Source organism: Dermacentor andersoni, chromosome 11, assembly GCF_023375885.2.
Source record: "Dermacentor andersoni chromosome 11, qqDerAnde1_hic_scaffold, whole genome shotgun sequence".
Taxonomy (NCBI): domain Eukaryota; kingdom Metazoa; phylum Arthropoda; class Arachnida; order Ixodida; family Ixodidae; genus Dermacentor; species Dermacentor andersoni.
Genome location: NC_092824.1, coordinates 96,957,759 through 96,979,423, shown reverse-complemented (window position 1 = coordinate 96,979,423; position 21,665 = coordinate 96,957,759). Strand labels below are relative to the sequence as shown.

The following is a 21,665-nucleotide window of genomic DNA, read 5'->3' as shown; positions in this document are numbered from 1 at the left end:
GGCAGGTTCAGGATTTGACTGTTTTAGAATACAACCTAGTCCAGCCTTAGTCATCAGAAGAAAAATGAACAAGGTGCGAGCAGACGGCGACAAAATTCATGACGTCGCGGCTATCGAGAACTTGAAGGTGGCGTCGGGCAAACCGTCGTTCCTTTTCACATCTTTTCCGGCTTATCGAGCTTACTCTTAATCTATAGAAGCGGATTTTTTTTTTACTGGCATTGCAGAAGGGTGACTTGCTGATGCCGCTCAAATATTTTTCTCTTTAGTTTCCCTTTAATATTTCTTACCTCAATTGAGCCATGTGCCTTGACACTTGGAATATGCCGGTTCTCCTCAAGCAGATGAACGAGACTTTGTGTTAAGTGAAGGTCCCGGATCTCGAAACTCCCCCCCCCCCCCCTACACAAAAGTAAATATTAGAAAGTTTCAGAGCGCCCTAAATGAATATTAGTATGATAGATTTTTCTATGAACCAACACAGACGGTCATTTTATCTAAAAGAAATGTTGAAAGTTGCAAGACCGAAGAAAACAGGAAAACACCAAATGCCAAGTTTTCAACTCTGTCTCTAAGAAAGAAATAAATAACGCTATCGCAAATCTGCAGACTGTTCCTGTTACATCTACAGGGGACGAATTTGGTGGGTTATGTGTAGGATGCTCTGGAAATTTGCCACAAATTTGTGAGTAGGACTTTTGCGATGCCCTTCTATTGCAAAAGAGCCCTCGTAAATTGCACATAAAATTTGTCAGCTTTAAATCTGCTAACAGATGCGGTTTGCAGAACTGCGAGATCTGTTTTCGGTGCAGAGCCACGGATTTGTAAGATCGTGCGTCTATTTTTTACTGGCACGAGCATCCAGTGACGCTCTTGTTTCTTGTGCTGCGCTGCCGGTTCACCTCCTGAGACGACCGGGGTGGAAATTCAAAATAAAGCAGAAAAAAATATTAGAAATAGTACAGCACAAAATTCATGAGTTTCATTATATATATATGATAGCCGAGCATAAGTTAAGTTCCAAGTTGAGTTACTGAATTGTCTGGAATGATTAGAATTAATTAGAAATCACTGAGACGATCGGAGACGAAATTCAAGATAAATTAGAAGAAAAAAAAAAGAAAAAATAGTACAGTGCAAAATTTATTGGTTTCATTATGGATATGACGTCAGAGCATAGGTTTAGTTACAAGTTAATTGCTGAAGTGTCTGGAATAATTAAAATTAATTAGAAATCACTGTTTACCGCACACCAAAGCGCAGAATCGTAGTAATGACGTCACTGACGATGTCACGCACAAAAAAGTGGCGTGGTATTTGACCGGCTAATGAATTGAAAACAGTCGCCTTCAAGTTTGGTTCATGCGTTGCGCCCGCCTAAACTTAATCTAAGGAACACCAGCTGCGAGGTGCGAGTGCCACTAAGAGACAACTAAGTCAAAAATCAGGATCGCCATTTTTCTTTAGGATTACCGATTTCCGGCTATTTTTCTTTTAAATATCAGGTTCTAAATTAAAATTCTGCTTCCTAGAGTCACTAGAATTGAACCTTCTTTCGCGTATGCAGTAGACTTCATTGAAATCGATTTAGCCGGTGCTTACAGTCAGTGGAGGCCCGGGAAGGGGTGCCCCCCCCCCCCCCCCTCCATATCTTAAGGAGGTGCTTGACGCGTGATTTTCCGCCTCACGAACCATATAATGCCTTAGCCGAAACGTCAGTAAAATCCTGGTGTCTATCATACGTGCCTCTATCCATTAGTGGTATATATATATATACATATAGCAGCATTGAATCAAAGGAAAACCAATGGATATATAATCTGAATAGAGAGACTTTCAGACCTGGGTCTGTAGCCGTTGTTTGATAACATCTTCCCTGCTTACTTCATGTATTTAAGTAGGCGGCATCGGAGTCCGCCTCGAGCTACAAAATTTCTACAATTCCTACAAAATTTATCACTAATTTGCGAGCACGACTTTTGCAAAACCCTCGCACTGATTGATTGTAGCAATTTCGCGTAAGGTGGAAGCTTGAGTGTCGCATTTGTTCCAAGGCTTGAAAACGCGCTGGTTTGTATTCCGTCGCGATAGTGTAGTTGAAGCGGCAAAGGACGAAAGGACACTTAAGGGCAAGTGCTTGTGCTCGTGGGTCATTTCGTCCCTGTTTATTTTTTGTCTTTCCCGCTTCAGTTATTTTTGAGGCATTGGTTCTCTTTAGATGCTCTAACGAGTGCAATTTATAAAACTGCATTTTTTTTCTCTCTCTCTCTTTCTTTCTTTCTTTCTTTCTTTCTTTTTGTGCATGCAGAGCTCAACTTCGTGCTCGATTTCTTTCAACTTACAAGCTTTAAGTAGTTTTCTCAACATTGTGAGGACCTGAATTCGACTTCCTTTTACAGTCGGTAAACGTTTCTCAAATTTAAAAAAAAAGGAAGAGAGAGAGAGAAAAACATAATTACTCAAATTGGTTGAGAGGCTGTGTGTAACGAGGTAATTTCTGCGTTTCACGCGTGCTCGAACAGGGATATGGGAGTTAGCCTGTCGGTAGACCATCTCTTAACGTCGTGTAGTGCACTTCCTCCATAGATTGCCTCCCGTCCGCAGGAACGCCTGCTGAACTCCATCGACAAGCTCAAGGAAGCGAAGTTTCGCGTGGCCTTCTCCACAAGCTTTGCGATGTACCTCTTCAAGCCCTTGGGCGGTCTCAAGGATACCACCAAGTTCGGGGACAAGTGCATGCACAGCTTCTACGGTGAGCGCCCCGGTGGTTTCTAAATGCGAGTAGTAGTAGTAGTAGTAGTAGTTAGTAGAAGCAGTAGTAGTAGTAGTATAGTTGTCGTTGTTGTTGGTTAGTAGTAGTAGAAGTAGTTATTGCTGGTGTAGTTGCTGTGTGGTAGTGGTAGTAGTAGGTGCGCAAAACTTACGGCTGGTTTATTGGTGTCGTGTGTACATATAAAGCGCAAGGATGAGACTGAAATGCGAGCGTAAAAGCAAAGTGGCCAAGTTTTAGCTTTGCGCATGTTTTTAGCTTGTCCATGTTTCCCGACCTGGTCTTTGTCGCACGTAGCGCAAGCAGAAAGTACGAACGGCCGTCAGCTAGCCCATCTAATTGCCCCTTTGAACGTTACCCACTCTGCGGTACGTGTGTCTGTCCGTCCGTATCCAACTTCGTTGACACACTTGGTGACCCAAGCTGAGTAATTGCTTGGGCCACAACAGGTATGCGTTGGCTGCTGTATTGCTGAGCAGACACATGGGCCGCATGGTATCTGCCATTAAGTGTGCATGTAATAGAACAATTAAAGATAGCGCGTCAAGCTCTTTATGAAACACTTTGCTTTTCGTGTATATCACAACGTAGCCTCGTTCTCGTTACTTCCGTCATCACGACGACGACGACGACGACGACGACGACGACGACAACAACAACAACAACAACAACAACAACAACAACAACAACAACAACAACAACAACGACGACGACGACGACGACGACGACGACGACGACAATTATTATTATTATCGTAACACATAAAACCCATCACCACATTGCGAGTCGCATTAACTTAAGCAGTCAGCTCCGAAGAATGGACGCGCCACCAATTTTTACAGCGAGAGTTTCTATAAAGTAGGTGTATGCACACTGGTAAATTACATATCTCCGGGCAATACCGAAAAAGCATGCGTGTATGCTTAAAGGGACCAAGAAGGTTACAAAAAAAAACTGCTGGAGTGGAAGCTGCCGTAGCTTCTTACCAGGAAAGGTGAAGCCAATGCTCTCCTATCCTTCATCTGAAATAGAACCTTGTCGGGTGATATCCGCTTACAGATTAAACGACTTCGCTCTTTTATTGCAATGCTAGGCTAAAAAGAAAATAAAAAAATGGCTTTTCCCAACGAAAAGAAGTAATTTCTTCTGAATATTGATGACGTTCTCCCCAATACACTGTGCCAGGATATTCATATTTCATACTAATACCAGTAATGCAGAGATACACGTAGATACATATCTGTCCGGTAGAATAAGCCTTGATTAACCAAGGTTGTTGATTAACTCGTGGGAACTGTGCGAAAAGCGCTCCTACATCATTTTGAACGTTTATTTATAGTTTTTTTTTGTGCCCCTCCTGTGCGGCTTCACCTTCGGAACAGAGTTTCCACTCCAGCAGTTTTGCTTTAACCTCCCTGAAAGAGATTGCCAACCAATTTTTATGGTACTCCCCCCCCCCCCCCTTTTTTTTTAGTGCAATCGAAAGCTTACCAGTCACAATGTCTAATCATGAAGTTCTAACGCGGAAAACGCCGTGGAACCTTTTTTATCAGAATTTTTCGATCTGCAGTGAGGATGTAGTTGTTCACCGGAAGCAAGCTGAAAACGGTGATAGGTGAGCGCGATAGCGATTACACGCCGGCATTAGTGTGATTTTATTTATCAAGTCGATGTTCGTGCGATTAATGTTTTCCGAATTATTAAAGTATGTATGCCATAATAGCTACGTGTTTTCGTGGTTTCCTATCCAACTGCTTTGGTATTTAACCAGTCAAACCGAAACCATTAGGATCGAAAACGAAGCGACGCCTTTACACGTGATACGGAGTTCAGCGTGTTGCCGTAGCAACGCGTGCGTTTTTGATTTCCGAAGCATAGAATAATGCGCGAGTGTCTAATAATATACCAACTGCAATATTAAGCAATAACTATGCTGTACTCAATAACAGTCGACTTACGCAAGGTACTCTCATAGAATACATCCGAAGTACCAAGATTCCACCGCCAGGCCTCGCCACTTACTGGTTTTCGAGACTTTCTTTGCCACTTTGAAATTATGATTCCTACTTAAACCGCGAACAGCGTGCTGGATTCTATCACTATAAATTATGGTCATTTTATTTCCATCAACGTCTCACAACAGATTCTGGCCCTTTAAGTAAGTCCCTTAAAGTAATTGCGTGTAATTAAATACTCACAACCAATTGAACTGTTTTGCAGCTTTGTGGTTCTTGAATTACTTATTGCAAATTAGATATTAAGTTTACACCTTACGTGAGGGGACAACAATTACGAAGTGTCATATTAGTGCTATATCTTAGTGCTATATTACACAGAGCTGTATTATATATACATTGATTACTTTCCGTCTGTTTTAGATGTATCCATAGGTGCAGTTGGCATAATTGTGGTGCCATTTGTAATTATTACTGAGTCACGGAGTCGTAAGTTATTATTTTTTTAATCTGCGATTTTAGACAATTTGTTGATGGCCTCAGGCCATAATTAATAGGAAGCGGCTTTTGCTCGAAAACGACTGCATCGAGTTTGATTACGTTTGTCGCACTTAAGCGTAAAAAGTTAAATGTCTAGCGACTGCTGGAAGCAGACCATCTGAAGACGAAGTCTTCTCTGGCGACTTCAAGTCGATTCGCGGTTCGTGGGATACGGCTATCTGGCTGCCACTTTCTGACCACTTACGTCGAAAAAGCGCAATTTCCGGTCTTCTAGTGCACGGAGAACAGTGAGAAAGGCGTCAAAATGAAGCTTACAAACTAAGAAGACCCACCAAGTTCGCGTATAGCTAGGTGCGGAGCACTAATATCGCGTAATTATAGCAAAAGGAAGGATGAAATGAAATTCAGAATGCACTCGTTCAAATTGTTCTGTCTTCCTTCCTTCCTTCCTTCCTTATTTATATTCCCCCTTTTGCCTACCCCCAGCGTAGGGTATCCAACCAAACACTTTTTCGGTTGGCTTCCCTGCCTTGTATCCTTATCTCTCTCTCTCTCTCTCTCTCTCTCAAATGAAACAATTTTATTTCGTATCGGTCCAGCATGTGCCCCGTGAGAGCATTTCCGTGTTCTACGCGCATTCGAATAAAGAAACTGGAGTCGGCACTTAGCCCGAGCTTCTTGTGCAATTTCCTGCGACCATGACGCTTTATAAACATTTAGAAAACCGCACGCGCGTTCGACGCGCGAGACAACATGGTACTTTTTTTTAATATCCGACGCAGACGACATGAGCGCGCTGTGCGATGTGCCGGACGCCAGCATCATTGAAGACAAAAAGAACCCCGCCGTTTCGACCGCCACGTACTCGAATAAGCAGAGCGGCATCTTCATGGTCTTCGAGACGAACAACGCCACTCGCGTAAAGGTCAGATCCCCATCGGTTGACAGGGTCGAGGGAAAAGAAGTTTGCATCCCATGTTCTTCAGGAGGTAATTCACACAGGACGCCATAATATGCGTCATCAATGGCATCAGTATACTGACACTACTATATATATATATATATATATATATATATATATATATATATATATAGCGAGAGAGGAGCTCGGAGGAGGAGATAATGCTGGCGATGCCTAACCTGTTCTGTGGAAATGTATACGACGGCAACACGTTTACGGTATAGGCGGGCAAATATCAATTTTTTCACACTATTGAATACGAATGGTAAGTGTCGAGTCGAATACCGGCTAGCCAAACGGAGACGGATATATTTAGTGCAGAAATATTTATTTCAGTATAATTAGGTACCAGGCCTGCACTGATAAGTGCTAATGAGTCATCTGTCAAGGACAAAGGGTCAATTTTAAACTCGGGATTACTAATCGTTATTAAGAAGTGTACCAGTATTCTGTCAACGTCATTAGAAAGCCTGGTTGCAAACAAGCTCGTTGCAAACAAGACTGACTGGCTACTGAATGAGTTGTTTTCAAAAAACGCTAAATGGTTGCCGAAAACTATGAGAAGTAGGAGGGGGAGGGGGTGCCACTGAAGGATTTGTGTACCGTATACAAGCGTAAAAGGGCCCAATGCAAGGAACACCTGCAGGTTTTAGTGGGAAAGATAAATCTTATACATGTCTAGACTGTCAAAAACACTTAATTAGACCACAATAAATAATCACAGGTTATCATCTAGGCCTTCAGCCGCGAGATTTAAAACAAGAGTTCCATGACCCATTTTATTTCTGCAATACTTCGAAAACTTGTGTCCTTTCCCGTTTGATAATTTGTGATCTTTTTGTTTACCAGACGGAGGAACAATATAACAGTCGGTTGTTGCGAAACATTTGGTTAGTTTCAAATATTCGAAAATACCAAATAGTTTCTTTTTTATACGAATAGCTTGTGTGTAATGTTCGATTCTTAATCGAACCTCGAATATTCGCCCACCCCTAGTTTACGGAAGGGCTAAAACACTACAAAAGTCGACGATCGTATACTTCAGTATATACTTCTCTCCAACGTGCCCAAACTGCTCTTCCCTCTCCATATACTCGTCTCTCAACGGTACTCGAACTTCTCTCCATATACTCGTCTCTCCAACGTAACCGAACTGTTTTCCCCTCTTCATATACTCGTCCAGGTACCCAAACTGATCTCACATCTCCATATACTTGTCTCTCTAACGCACCCAAAGTGCTATCCCCTCTCCATATACTCTTCTTCAACGTACCCAAACTGCTCTGCCCTTTGCATATACGTATCTCCTACGTACCCAAACTTTCCTCTCTATATAGTACTCATCTCTCCAACGTAGCCAAAGTGCTCTCCCCCCTCCATATACCCTTCTCTAACGTACACATACTGCACCGCCCTCTGCATATACGTCTCTCCTACGTACCCAACCTTTCCTCTCCATATAGTACTCGTCTCTCCAACATGCCTAAAGTGCTCTGCCCTCTGCATATACTCGGCTCCCCAACGTACTCCAACTGCTCTGCCCTCTGTGTATACTCGTCTCTCGAACGTACCTAAACTGCTCTCTCCTTTACATGTGCTCGTCTCTCCCCCGATCTCCGCGTACCCGTCACTTCAACGTATCCAAACTGTTCTGCCCTCTGCATGTGCATGTATCTCCTACGTACCCAAACTTCTCTCCCCTCTCCATATAGTACTCGTCTCTCGAACGTACCAAAACTGCTCTCCCCTCTCCATGTACTCGTCTCTCCTACGTACTCAAACTGATCTCCGCTCTCCATATACCCGTCTCTCCAACGTACCCAAACTGTTCTGCCATCTCCATATACATGTCTCTCCTACGCACCCAAACTTATCTCCCTTCTCCATATAGTACTCGTCTTTCGATCGTACCAAAACTGCTCTCCCCTCTCCATGTACTCGTCTCTCCAACGTACTCAAGCTAATATCTGCTCTCCATATAGCAGTCTCTCCAAAGTACTCAAAGTGATCTACCCTGTGCATATACATGTCTCTCCTACGTACTTCTCTCCCCTCTCCATATAGTACTCGTCTTTCGAACAGTACCATAATTGCTCTCCCCTCTCCATATACCCGTCTCTCCTACGTACCCAAACTTCTCTCCCCTCTCCATATAGTACTCGTCTCTCGAACCGTACTCCAACTGCTCTCCCCTCTCCATGAAGTGGCTGAAGTTATAGTACGTGCCCACTTCAATCCTGCGAGCTCCAAGAGCCGCCGACACGGATGGTACTGGCGTCGACGTCGAACTGCGAGGTTCAGTGAGGAGGATACACGACTGTCGACTGTGTGTAAATTGTCTCGAGAAAGTGCAAGTCACGCGAGATATGTACATCCTCGTCATGAAAGGTGGTTTACTGTTCTATGAGTAAAGGAATAGAGTAAAAATACGCAAGAAATTAAGGTCTTTAACGCTTCACATTCCGAAACTGCAGGGTTCCTCGTTCCAAAACATTTATTGACAGTTTACAACGAAGAACGAACGCAGGATACACCGTATTATATTACGAAAAAGTACGCACTAATTTTGCCCGATTTATCTTAAAAATTTTAGCCACTTTAGGTTGGAGTAAGGTGAATTCTAATACTACGTGTCCTCATTTTTTTGCACATGCTAAAAAATCTAAATAAGTCACACGATAGCCCTATACTATACTAGAATTGTTCGTTTTGCAAATTGCTTTGAACGCTGCTCACACTTTTTATATACTCATGTAATTATCTTGGCATGGGACTCTCAAACACTATTCTTGTGTCCCAAAAGATGTTTATTTCATGCATGTATTTTTTAACGTTAACATAATTTTCAAAAATTACCGGTGAAATATAGCCCGATCTACTCATTTAACATGATTACTGAAAGAAGCTGACGTTAGTTACACTGGAAATCGAAATGCAAAATTTACTAGGAAGCTTTCACTAATCAAGTTTTTAATTAGTTACATTAGCGCACATATTACAAAATACGAATTGAAGACAGTGATTTCGCAAGGCATACTTACTTTGAACGAATTTTGAAACGAGCACCAGTTTCGAGATAAGCGCTGTCAAACTTGCGGTGAAAAATGCACTGCTCACTTGCCTTTTCTAACAAAATGCCTTTTTGTACATTGAAGCTCAAAAATTACTGGAACATCCGTGCATTCCCTCGCAAACTTTGGGGAAAAGACATCTCGTAACTGGCGTCACACTCAGAATTCGTTCCAAATTAACGCAACCATGTGGCGCCACTCCGATTTTTCATTTTCCAAGTGGATATCACTTTCGAAGTCACAGGCCACAGTTCGTAAATCGCAATACGTGCCGTATTTTTTTTTTTCTTTTCAAAAGGCAATTAGCGATACTTTGTAAGTTGGTAATATATATTCATCTTAATATTTCATGCGAATAACGTTCGCCTCTCAGAGTAATGCAACTCAAAAAGTAAAATGGTGCATCTTGAAGGGAATCAGACAGCGCAAACGTCGAGAGTCACGGTGTAGGAGACCGACACAGCGTTGAGTAACCAGGCTATAGTCAGTGCTGCGTCTGTCACCTGCACGTGGCGTTCCCGTCTTTTGCGCTCATTCCCTTGAACGTGCACTAACCAGCCCAGGAACAGCGTACTCCTGCACTTCGTTTATAGAACGTGCAAGGCGTGACCTTTAAAATTTCTCCTAACAACTAAAGTATCGGGTTTTACGTGCCAAAAGCACTGTCTGATTACGAGGCACGTCGCACTGAGGGACTACGGATTAATTTGAACACTCGGGGATCTTAAACGTGCCCCCCAACAGACGGGACACGGGCGTTTCTACATTTCGCCCCCATCGAAATACGGCCGCCGCGGCCGGAATTCGAACCCGCGACCTCCTGTTTAGCAGCGCAACACCATGGCCGCTAAGCCACCACGGCAGATGTCTCTACACATTATAAACTGAAATAAATTTGAAGGAGCAAATCAAAGGGACGTTAAGGGAAAGTATTAGGCCGCGCTAGTGCGGCAGACCATTATTCCAGGAGTATATCTCATCGTTTTCTCTGTGCCAATATCTCACTTTGTCGGGTAGAAAATTGCCGCCGAAGGTCCCGCTGCTTCTCCTGAATTTGAACCGCTCGCGCCAAGGCGGAGGAGTTGACGTCAGCTACACGTGACCTCGTTCTATGCAGCTGTTACGTGTTTTTTTTTTTTTTTTTAACTATTTAGCTCTTCGAGCGTGCGCGGCCTGGGCTGGCGAGGGTGGTTGCCGCATCGGCGCCTGTAATCCGGAAAATCGATGCCGCTCGCCGTGACGGGACTTATAGAAGTGCTGACGTCGCACATGACCTCCGAGATGGGACGGCGGCGCGCGGCCGATCCAGCGGCCGTATGAACCAACGTCGGTAGACACACCAATCTCGGAGGCCATGCGTCACATACGATGAAAGGCATACCGTAGTCTAAAACAGGGTGGCGCCACTCCGATGTCTTTTTTTTTTTTACATTGTTGTCATTTTTCTCGCTTACAAAAAAAAAAAAAAAAAAAAAAACTTCCCTTTTCGTTACAAATCGAGAATTTGGTCTTCGATCGGCTCCCCGCAGGTGAGCCAGGCGTTGGTCAAGGCGCGCGAGAAGGGTGTGATGCTCACCTGGGCAGTCTACGAAGTGCACCGAGACCAGATGCTCTGCGAGAACAAAAGGAAAACGCTGGAGCGGCTAGCCACCGTCAACGATTCCATGGTGACGATCTTCTTCCCGCGCAAGGACGACCGCTGACGAAAAGAAGTCCCCCTTCCTGGCTGATCCCATCGCGTTCAGTAAAGAGAGGCAGTTGGTGGGACGATTCAGCGTGCGTTGCTAACTTTAGCGAGAAGAAACAAGTGTCGCTACACAACGAGCGATGGTAGCACGTCCTGTAGCCCTTCCTGGAAGGACGAGCTGTAAACATGATTTGAAAGTTTATTTTTCATCGAAACACGCAAATTACACCGAATATTCAAAGGAAAGATCGTGACGAAGTGAGGGCGCGTGCGTGCTCAATGCCGCGTCTCGACACCGGGCGTTTTGCGCCGACAGAGGGAGGCGCAAGAATGCTGTTTGGCATCGCCGAGTTTGACACGCGCTCCCGTGATCCCGCGATATCTTGTGCCCACTTGTACATATAATCGCCTGTACACACACGCGCCTCTCGACGGCGTTTTTTCTTTTCTATCTAGGCTACCCGTTTCTTAACAACTTGGGTAGCGCCACAGAATGATCTAGCTTAATATGAAAAAAAAGAAAATTTTGACCGACAAGGTTTTACCAATAATCGCGCCTTTGTTCTGCTGTGTCGAACAATACATCACAACGAAGGACATGTAGTGTCTCAGAGGCATCGCTTTAATTTGGTCTAGCCAATTCGGGCCATTAATTTGGTCATTTCCTTGGGCTGGCCCATTATTTGACCATTGAGATATGTGCTACTGAATGTGTGTGTTCTTAAATGTATTTTAGATATATGTGGTACCTTTCTTCTGCCGCCCCACGTGCGCCTCTCGTCAACATTCTTTCCTCGGCAGATTCAGACTTCGCCATCGTCTTCGTGCACGAAGACGATGGCGAAGACGAAGACGATTACTCTTCCTGGCCATGGCCAGGAAGAGTAATGAGTCGCCACATACGCCATGTTGTTGCCTCATTCACAGCTTGCACTATGCTGTTAGATAAGCGAAGCGGGGTGACGCGTAGCTTTTCACCATGCTAGCTGTACAAATATATGGTGGCCTCGATGACGTCACTGCGTACCACTCACAGGCGACGAGACCGTTCGCATATCATCCGCTACCACAGCCATACCTTGCTAGCCAAAAGACCTTCGAGTCAGTTTAATTCCAACGTTATGTTGGATATGCGTTGCCTTTCTACAACGAAGCTGTTGACGTGGACCATGTGCCGTCGTTGTCGGACTTCGTTAAAAAGGGACCACGTGACCTAGCGGGTGAGGAAAAGAAGAGCTCAACGGGGGAAAGGGGTTGGAGTGAGCCCTTTCCCCCTGTGAGAATACTATCTTACACGCGAATCTTGCACAGTTGTCACGCGGTGCATCTTCAGCGATCGAGTCAGATCGGCATCGAATTTATCGGCGATTGATTCCACCCTGCTGCGAAAGAATCAAATGTCATGCTGGCGGTTTGCGGCCAACGAACAGCGCCCAGCGACTGAAACGCGATACCAGGAGCGCGTGGCTGCCGGCACTTATATTGCGCCAGCAAGAAGTGCCGGCAGCCACGGCAATCGTCATACCAATTCAAACCGATCGTCGAAACGATTGCAGCGCCCGCATCGTCGGTGCATGGTGGGCCTTGCGCCCAATATACGGAGCTTTGGATTAGTGGTTCCGCACATCCATCCATCCCAGCTACAACTATGGGAAGACCACGAGTAGTGCGTACTCCTGAGCAAGAACCTGCCTATACCGCGAGCGTCAGCGAGAGTTGGCTCGTGAACGGGCTCGTGGTCGTAGGGCCAACCCCGAGCTGCGCGCCAGAGATTAAACGGCAGTGCCGGGAGGCCGACCCCGAGCACTCGGTGTAACACAGCTTCGCCGTTCAACCATCTTCACCATCTTCAGTGCACGTGAAGCGCCCAGGTAGTCATTATATACTTCTTCTGGCGCGACGTTTCTTGCGTATTCCTTCCCTAGAATGCTTGCGATGTTCCTCGACTTTATGTTTTCGCAGCTCCGCATTTTGCCTTCACCGCGGCCACGCCACAAACCGCAATAGGCACCTTGCGCGGAAGCCACAGTTGAAGCTTCTCAGAATCGACAGCAGCACCAGAACACCCAACCCATGGCTAACGGTGGAAGCAAGAAAATTCAGTTTCACCCGACAGGCGAAGCATTGATTGCGATACGCAGTCAATCTACTACTTTTATTAACTGTTTTATACTGCTGTAAACATTCGCTTCCTAGCAATTAACAATTAACAAACTGCGAGCATGGCGCTTGCTGCCAGCATGGAAGTGATGGTTAGTATGTGGATTTGCCTGCGTTTCATCCTTATGGCTTGGAACGGCTTTGTTAGCATCGCACTGTCTATATTAAATATATATATATATTTCATTATAAATGCAACAACTCGCAATAACTTTGCATTGACGCAGTCTTTGGGCAGACTCTGTTGGATAAACATAAACACTGCACAGGGGGGGGGGGGGTGAGGGGGGGGTGTTGCGCCACTGATCATTAGGTAAATTTGCTGCTCATATTCATTCCTGAGGACCAATAAGGATGTCGAAGTTTCGCCCGAAAGGCGAAGCATCGATTGCGATAGCAAATTAGTGGACAGCTACACGCGAAGTAAGGCGTCGCGCGCGCTCAAACATGAACACATGTCGCTCGATGACCGCGGAAACTCGCTGCGAAAACGCTGCAGTGCATGCGCAAACGCGGCTGCGGCAGCAGCAGCGAGCGCACTGACCTTCGTACTGTCATTCGCATCAACGCGAACTATGTCGCCAAAACACAGCGCAGCGCATACTCTACTTGTAGAAATTTGCGCTCCAGTGTCGATGAGTGCTGTAACGGGCAAACCATCCACGTCAGCCGTCTCAAACCTTACCTTTCTCAGACCGATGAGCCGCACCAATAAGGTGCTTTTTCCGACGGGAGGTGATGTCACAGTCGGTAATGAAGGAAGAAGAGGACGATGATGGTGACCTTGGAGACGACGAAGAGGAGTTTAGCATTATCGTTGCTCTACGCTTGTTGGCTCATACATTAAAAGCCATCTGTAAATAGACGCACGCTTCTTCACGTAACAATATCTTTCAAGATACAGCGGCCCGGCCGGGTGCGCGCGTGGCATTGATGTGGTTTGTGTTTGTCTCCGTCCCAGTCACGCTGCACCTTTTGAATAGCCATGAATTAACCGACTCACCCAAATCAAAGTTCTACTCAAAGACAAGAAACGCGACGCTTCGATCGTACTTCGTCCGTTGGCGCTTGGTCGACGAGATGTTTGCATGCCAACTTGGACTCTAGGTTTCGGTTCATTTGCTCACTTCCATATAGCTCACCCAGCGTTGCACGCAAAAAAAAAAAAAAAACAATAGAGACACAGACACAAGGACGACACGAAGGCTTCCTTTTTTCAGCGCAGCAATAGCGAAATAAATAATAGCAGCGGGCAATAAGTTGGCGGCGCGCAGTTCGCTGTCAACGAAGCCTCCTCCGGAACACGACCGTTTCCTCGGGCTCGGCCAGGTTGTAGTCCTTCGCCATGGTGTCGTTGACCATCCTGAACCGACTGTAGGACGGTCGCTGCGGCTTGTCGACGGCGTCGCACGAGGCCACGTCGTTCTGCAGGTCGTAGACTGCCCACACCAGGCCCACTTTTGCATGGCGGGCAACCGTTATCGTCCGGTTCACGCGATGCACGCGAGGCGCACCGTTGCCAGACTGTGACGCGTGTTTGCCGTCGTTTCCTTACGCTCGGAGCACGAAGGTTGCAAGAGAGGTAAACGAAGATCTGAACAGCAGAATCGTCTATTTCCGGGCAAGTTGATGCGGGAAGCATAGCGAAAGAAGAAATAGCGCGGCAACACAGAACGTAGTGGAAGAGAGGTAAACAAAGATACATGACGCAGAAGAGAGAACCTGGCCTAAGCTAACCTAACCTAACCTAACCAAAAAAGGTTGACTCGGAACTTCGACACGAAATGTTTCCTCACTGCGGTATCAAACCACCGAGCAGAAAGTTATAAACCACTCGCATCTTCGCGTCTCTTCCGTGGTGTCGCGTGCTTTAGCGCTGCATTTTGCACAGATTCACTAGCTTTGCTGGCCACGAAACGGACGCGAGCGGAAAGTGTACATACGCACTGAGCCGCCATCTTGGCGGGCGCTGCGCGACGTGCTGACGCCGCCTCGGTGCTAACAGAGGGAAGGCCTTCTGACTGCTGCTGCTACTGCTTCTTCTTCTTCTTCTTCGTCTTGTCCCTTGTGCTTACGGCACGTACCCACGAGCTGGCCAGGTGCTTGCCCTCCGCGCTCCCGTTTTCGTTTTCCTTCACGGGTTCCATGCATAACCATGCTGCGAAGGATTGACCAAGATTCCGAAGTTATTAGGAAAGAAAAGTAGTCATGAAGCGACTCCCGTTAATTCGACCTCGTTTAATTCGACACTCCGTCTAATTCGAACGCTCCGAAAAGTACTGGCGAAAAATCGCACGTTCACATGGAAGGAAAGCTCGTTTCGTTCGAACGCGAAAGCATGCCGCTGCGGTTAGTTCGACCCCCCCCCCCCCCCGACACCCACCGGCGTCTCCACACGTGGGCACCAGTTGATAAAAGCTTGCAAACATGACTATTTCGCTCTTAGTGTGTTAGGCGCCTGTCCCTTTAATTATCGTTTTTGAAGCATTACTTAATGCAAGCTTTTATGTTTACTTCATTTTTATCATACATTATAAATCGAGCGAAAAGGGGTAGTCGTCGCCACAAAACGGCGACAACTCCTCTGTTTATTTTTATCTAAATAAAAAAAAACTCGATAGACAGCGCTACTGCTTCCGTAGGCGTGAAGCTATATAATTTTAATTCGCCTGTGGTACTACCGCCGGTGAAGACCGCTCCTTTCGTTTCGTGTCTGCTTGAGGCAGCGTTTAAAACATGTCGGTGATTTTTCACCTCACTCAGCCCGGTGGAGTCGGACTTCCAGAGCAAGGGCCGAAATGACATTATAGATTACTTGGATATATATATATATATATATATATATATATATATATATATATATTAACTCCTGCGGGGACGGTAGAGTATCCGCCTCCCGTGCAAGAGGACCGTGATTCAAACCCCGGCCCTCAGTCCCCAGCAGCTGCGAAGCAACTGACCACGGCGGCGGTCAGACCTGCGACGCTGCAGAGGGTGCTAAGAATCCCTGGCTCCGGACAGGCCGCCATTGGAATATGAACCTGGCAACGTTTAACGCTAGAACGTTATCTAGTGAGGCGAGTCTAGCAGTGCTATTGGAGGAATTAGAGGGCAGTAAATGGGATATAATAGGGCTCAGTGAAGTTAGGAGGCCAAAAGAAGCATATACAGTGCTAAAAAGCGGGCACGTCCTGCGCTACCGGGGCTTAGCAGAGAGACGAGAACTAGGAGTCGGATTCCTGATTAATAAGAACACAGCTGGTAACATACAGGAATTCTATAGCATTAACGAGAGGGTGGCATGTCTTGTTGTGAAACTTAATAAGAGGTACAAAATGAAGGTTGTACAGGTCTACGCCCCTACATCTAGTCATGATGACCAGGAAGTCGAAAGCTTCTATGAAGACGTGGAATCGGCGATGGGTAAATTCAAAACAAAATACAGTATACTGATGGGCGATTTCAATGCCAGGGTAGGCAAGAAGCAGGCCGGAGACAAGTCAGTGGGGGAATATGGTATAGGCTCTAGGAATAGCAGAGGAGAGTTATTAGTAGAGTTTGCAGAACAGAATAATATGCGGATAATGAATACCTTTTTCCGCAAGCGGGTTAGCCGAAAGTGGACGTGGAGGAGCCCGAATGGTGAGACTAGAAGTGAAATCGACTTTATACTCTGCGCGAACCCTGGCATCATACAAGATGTAGACGTGCTCGGCAAGGTGCGCTGCAGTGACCATAGGATGGTAAGAACTCGAATTAGCCTTGACTTGAGGAGGGAACGGAAGAAACTGGTACATAAGAAACCAATCAATGAGTTAGCGGTAAGAGGGAAACTAGAGGAATTCCGGATCAAGCTACAGAACAGGTATTCGGCTTTAACCCAGGAAGAGAACCATAGTGTTGAAGCAATGAACGACAATCTTATGGGCATCATTAAGGAGTGCGCAATAGAAGTCGGTGGTAACGCCGTTAAACAGGAAACCAGTAAGCTATCGCAGGAGACGAAAGATCTGATCAAGAAACGCCAATGTATGAAAGCCTCTAACCCTACAGCTAGAATAGAACTGGCAGAACTTTCCAAGTTAATCAACAAGCGTAAGACAGCGGACATAAGGAACTATAATATGGATAGAATTGAACAGGCTCTCAGGAACGGAGGAAGCCTAAAAACAGTAAAGAAGAAACTAGGAATAGGCAAGAATCAGATGTGTGCGTTAAGAGACAAAGCCGGCAATATCGTTACTAATATGGATGAGATAGTTCAAGTGGCTGAAGAGTTTTATAGAGATTTATACAGTACCAGTAACACCCACGACGATAAGGTGAGAGAGAATAGTCTAGAGGAACTTGAAATCCCACAAGTAACACCGGAAGAGGTAAAGAACGCCTTGGGAGCTATGCAAAGGGGGAAGGCAGCTGGGGAGGATCAGGTAACAGCAGATTTGTTGAAGGATGGTGGGAACACTGTCCTAGAAAGGTTGGCCGCCCTATATACACAATGCCTCATGACCTCGAACGTACTGGAATCTTGGAAGAACGCTAACATAATCCTAATCCATAAGAAAGGGGACGCCAAAGACTTGAAAAATTATAGACCGATCAGCTTACTGTCCGTTGCCTACAATGTATTTACTAAGGTAATCGCAAATAGAATCAGGAATACCTTAGACTTCTGTCAACCAAAGGACCAGGCAGGATTCCGTAAAGGCTACTCAACAATAGATCATATTCACACTATCAATCAGGTGATAGAGAAATGTGCGGAATATAACAAACCCTTATATATAGCCTTCATTGATTACGAAAAAGCATTTGATTCAGTCGAAACCTCAGCAGTCATGGAGGCACTACGGAATCAGGGTGTAGATGAGCCATATGTAAAGATACTGGAAGCTATCTATAGCGGTTCCACAGCCACCGTAATCCTCCACAAAGAAAGCAACAAAATCCCAATAAAGAAAGGCATCAGACAGGGAGATACGATATCTCCAATGCTATTCACAGCGTGTTTACAGGAGGTATTCAGAGACCTGGAGTGGGAAGAATTGGGGATAAAAGTTGATGGAGAATACCTTAGCAACTTGCGATTCGCTGATGATATTGTCTTGCTTAGTAACTCAGGAGACCAATTGCAATGCATGCTCACTGACCTGGAGAGGCAAAGCAGAAGGGTGGGTCTGAAAATTAATCTACAGAAAACTAAAGTAATGTTTAACAGTCTCGGAAGAGAACAGCAGTTTACGATAGGTAGCGAGGCACTGGAAGTGGTAAGGGAATACATCTACTTAGGGCAGGTAGTGACCACGGATCCGGATCATGAGACTGAAATAACCAGAAGAATAAGAATGGGTTGGGGTGCGTTTGGCAGGCATTCTCAAATCATGAACAGCAGGTTGCCACTATCCCTCAAGAGGAAAGTGTATAACAGCTGTGTCTTACCAGTACTCACCTACGGGGCAGAAACCTGGAGGCTTACGAAAAGGGTTCTGCTGAAATTGAGGACGACGCAACGAGCCATGGAAAGAAGAATGATAGGTGTAACGTTAAGGGATAAGAAAACAGCAGATTGGGTGAGGGAACAAACGCGGGTAAATGACATCTTAGTTGAAATCAAGAAAAAGAAATGGGCATGGGCCGGACATGTAATGAGGAGGGCAGATAACCGATGGTCATTAAGGGTTACGGACTGGATTCCAAGGGAAGGGAAGCGTAGTAGGGGGCGGCAGAAAGTTAGGTGGGCGGATAACATTAAGACGTTTGCAGGGACAACATGGCCACAATTAGTACATGACCGGGGTAGTTGGAGAAGTATGGGAGAGGCCTTTGCCCTGCAGTGGGCGTAACTAGGCTGATGATATATATATATATATATATATATATATGTGTGTGTGTGTGTGTGTGTGTGTGTGTGTGTGTGTGTGTGTGTGTGTGTGTGTGTGTGTGTGTGTGTGTGTGTGTGTGTGTGTGTTTTGGCAGTATAATTCAACATTTCGGATAATTCGACTAAAGTTCGCGGTCCCACTAAGAATGAAAGGAAGTCGACTATACTAAAGGCAACAGAAATTTTTGGGAAGAAATGCATTAAAAGCAGTGCATGAATAGTTTATCAGGCAATCGCATTGAAATAACTAAACATTCCTGAACGGCTTAGCAAGCATCCCTATGACAGCGACCACGAGAGAAGACTCCCAGAGAAAGAATGTCCGTAAAAAAAAATGTAAACCTAGTTGCCTAAACCTTGCTATTAAAATCATTTTTTTTTCTTCTTACAAATGAAGAACGACGACAGAATAAGAATTAGTGATGCATTCTTGCATCATCTCCACAGATTGGACACTGAAGTGAGTGCGTCAGACCAGCCCCATGCCGTTAAATATTTAAGGCAGGCCTATGGCAAAGTAATCGGGTAAAAACTACTTAAATTTCTCTGAAATCAAGAAAGGGGCTGACAGATGGAGTAGCACACTGTTGAATGAAGGTTATAAAGATGGATAAGGTGCCTTTGAAAGGCTGGCCAACGTTTCGATAGGAGGACCTATCTTTGTCAAAGGCGGCCGTGTCATCCTGGGCAGGTTAGTTTTAACGGATTAATATAGTGCCGTCACGTGCTGTCGTTGTCGCTAGCGGCTAAAGGATAAGGTGCCTCAGAAAGACTGCGCAAACTTTCGATAGGAGGACCTGTCTTCGTCAAAGGCGGCCATGTCAAGGGATAAGGTGCCCCAGAAAGGCTGGCCAACGTTTCGATAGGGGGACTTATCTTCGTCAAAGGCGGCCTTTCTGGGGTCAAATTCCTTTCTGGGGTCCTTTCTGGGGTGAAAGGAATTGTTGCGCCAAGGGAATACATGAGGTATGGATACCCTGCAAAATTAACGATAGCTGGGTTCAAAAATTCTTGAGTAACTTGCATGTTACTCTGGCAGTGGTTGCGTACATTTATGCAGGGCGTATTGATAGAAAAGTGCCTCTAACGGCCGCCCTCGGCAGGCTGTCAGCCATTTCGTTCATAAATAATCCTTCTGGACAGGCACGCAAACCAATGTAATTAAGTCTATGCGAGGAGGCATTAGTAAATGAAATGCACATAAAAAGTCCACGTATTCTTACTCTCCTTTGCCTTCACCACACAACGAGCGTCAAAACGAGGCGACCATGACGTTTATTTGGCGCCAGCAACCACTTCTGGAGTGTACGCAAATTCACGGCCATCGAGATCGGTTTCCGTAACTCTGGGGGATCCGTCGCTTGACTGGGGGGTTTGAGGTGTGGACGATGAAATACTCGGTTATCGTGATACATTTTATGAAAGAGGCAGAGGCGCGAGATTTCTTGTCGAGTAGCGAGTAAAGGAAGCCTAAGGCTGGATTTCATGCTGCTTACGCTTTCAGCGCGATGATAGTTGCACAAAGTGAAACGAGCTGAACGATTCTGCACAGCTTCAAGCTTGCTAGCGCCGGGGTCCCATACCAATGAGGCGTATTCCAGGTCAGGGCGAACATAAGTGATGCAGGAGCAAGTGAGAAGTCTTGTTTTGCAAAACCAAGCATGCGAGTGGCTTTAGATATGATTCAGTCAACAGGCAGCTTTGAAGAGAGATTATTGGTGATGTGAACACCGAGGTAGCTATAGGCAGTTACACAGTTTAATGAAGTACTGTTAAAGGAACAAGTAGACCAAGGGGATCGACTGCGTGAAACTCTAACTGATTTACATTTGGCTACGTTCAATTTCATATTCCACATTTAACACCAGGTAACGTTGGTATTTATGTCCGTTTGGAGAATAGTAGTATCAGAGTCGGAAGGTACTTTTCGGTAAATTCCAGAGTCGTCAGCAAAGAAGGCAGAGAGAAGAAGACATTTCATTATATAAATCGGTAATTTAAATTAGAAATAACTAAGGTCCTACGACTGACCCCCAAGACACACCTGCTATTACAGGCGCCACAGTCACTCAGCACGGTTCGTACTCGAGTTAGCGCACGTGTACACCTGAGGCTATCTAACGTGTGGGTTCGGTAAATAAAGACGCGCGATCTTTTGCATTACTTATTTTTTCTTTGCGACGCTCAGTCACGGTCAGCTTGGTGGCAATCGGCGCCGTCCCCTGAAACTCCTCTTATATCATCACAATGTGCGCAGCCAGACAGATAACGATAACTTCTTTGCTTGTTGTTGTGGCCGCGGTCGATGCCGCGGCCTTATCGTAGCAGCTGTCGCTTTGCAAGCAGCTGCTAACAACTATGTGACGGATGTGAGTCATCGAGTTTTTCTGCAAAAGCCACTAGAGGTAACTGCGACGCTGCGATCGCTCAAGTGTCGCGAGAATCAGGGTCACTACGGGTATATTTGTCTAATCTTCACGCTCGCAGCTTCGAAGGTTCTCGTGAGGTTCGTGCTCCTATAAATTTCCAAGCACTCGCAGCTCGATAAACACGGCAGAGCAATAAGTACGTATCTGGGCACAAGCGTAATGGCTGCGAATTGTTGCGTTTATATGACGCAATATACTCTGTAGAAAAAAGTCAACTTGCAAAGTGGCAGAGGCCGTTTGGAGCCATGAA

At 45.6% G+C, this 21,665-nt stretch overlaps 1 protein-coding gene across 1 annotated transcript in view; it reads left to right on the top strand.

The window, feature by feature from the left end:
- LOC126539114 (uncharacterized) overlaps positions 1 to 11,320 on the top strand; it is a 29,923-nt gene extending 18,603 nt beyond the window's left edge. Inside the window, exons 7-9 of the mRNA XM_072285228.1 lie at positions 2,605 to 2,752; positions 6,009 to 6,151; positions 10,788 to 11,320. Of these exons, the coding sequence (XP_072141329.1) occupies positions 2,605 to 2,752; positions 6,009 to 6,151; positions 10,788 to 10,961 (465 nt within the window). The 3' untranslated portion in view covers positions 10,962 to 11,320. The remainder of the gene's footprint in view (positions 1 to 2,604; positions 2,753 to 6,008; positions 6,152 to 10,787) is intronic.
- Positions 11,321 to 21,665: the final 10,345 nt, after the last annotated feature.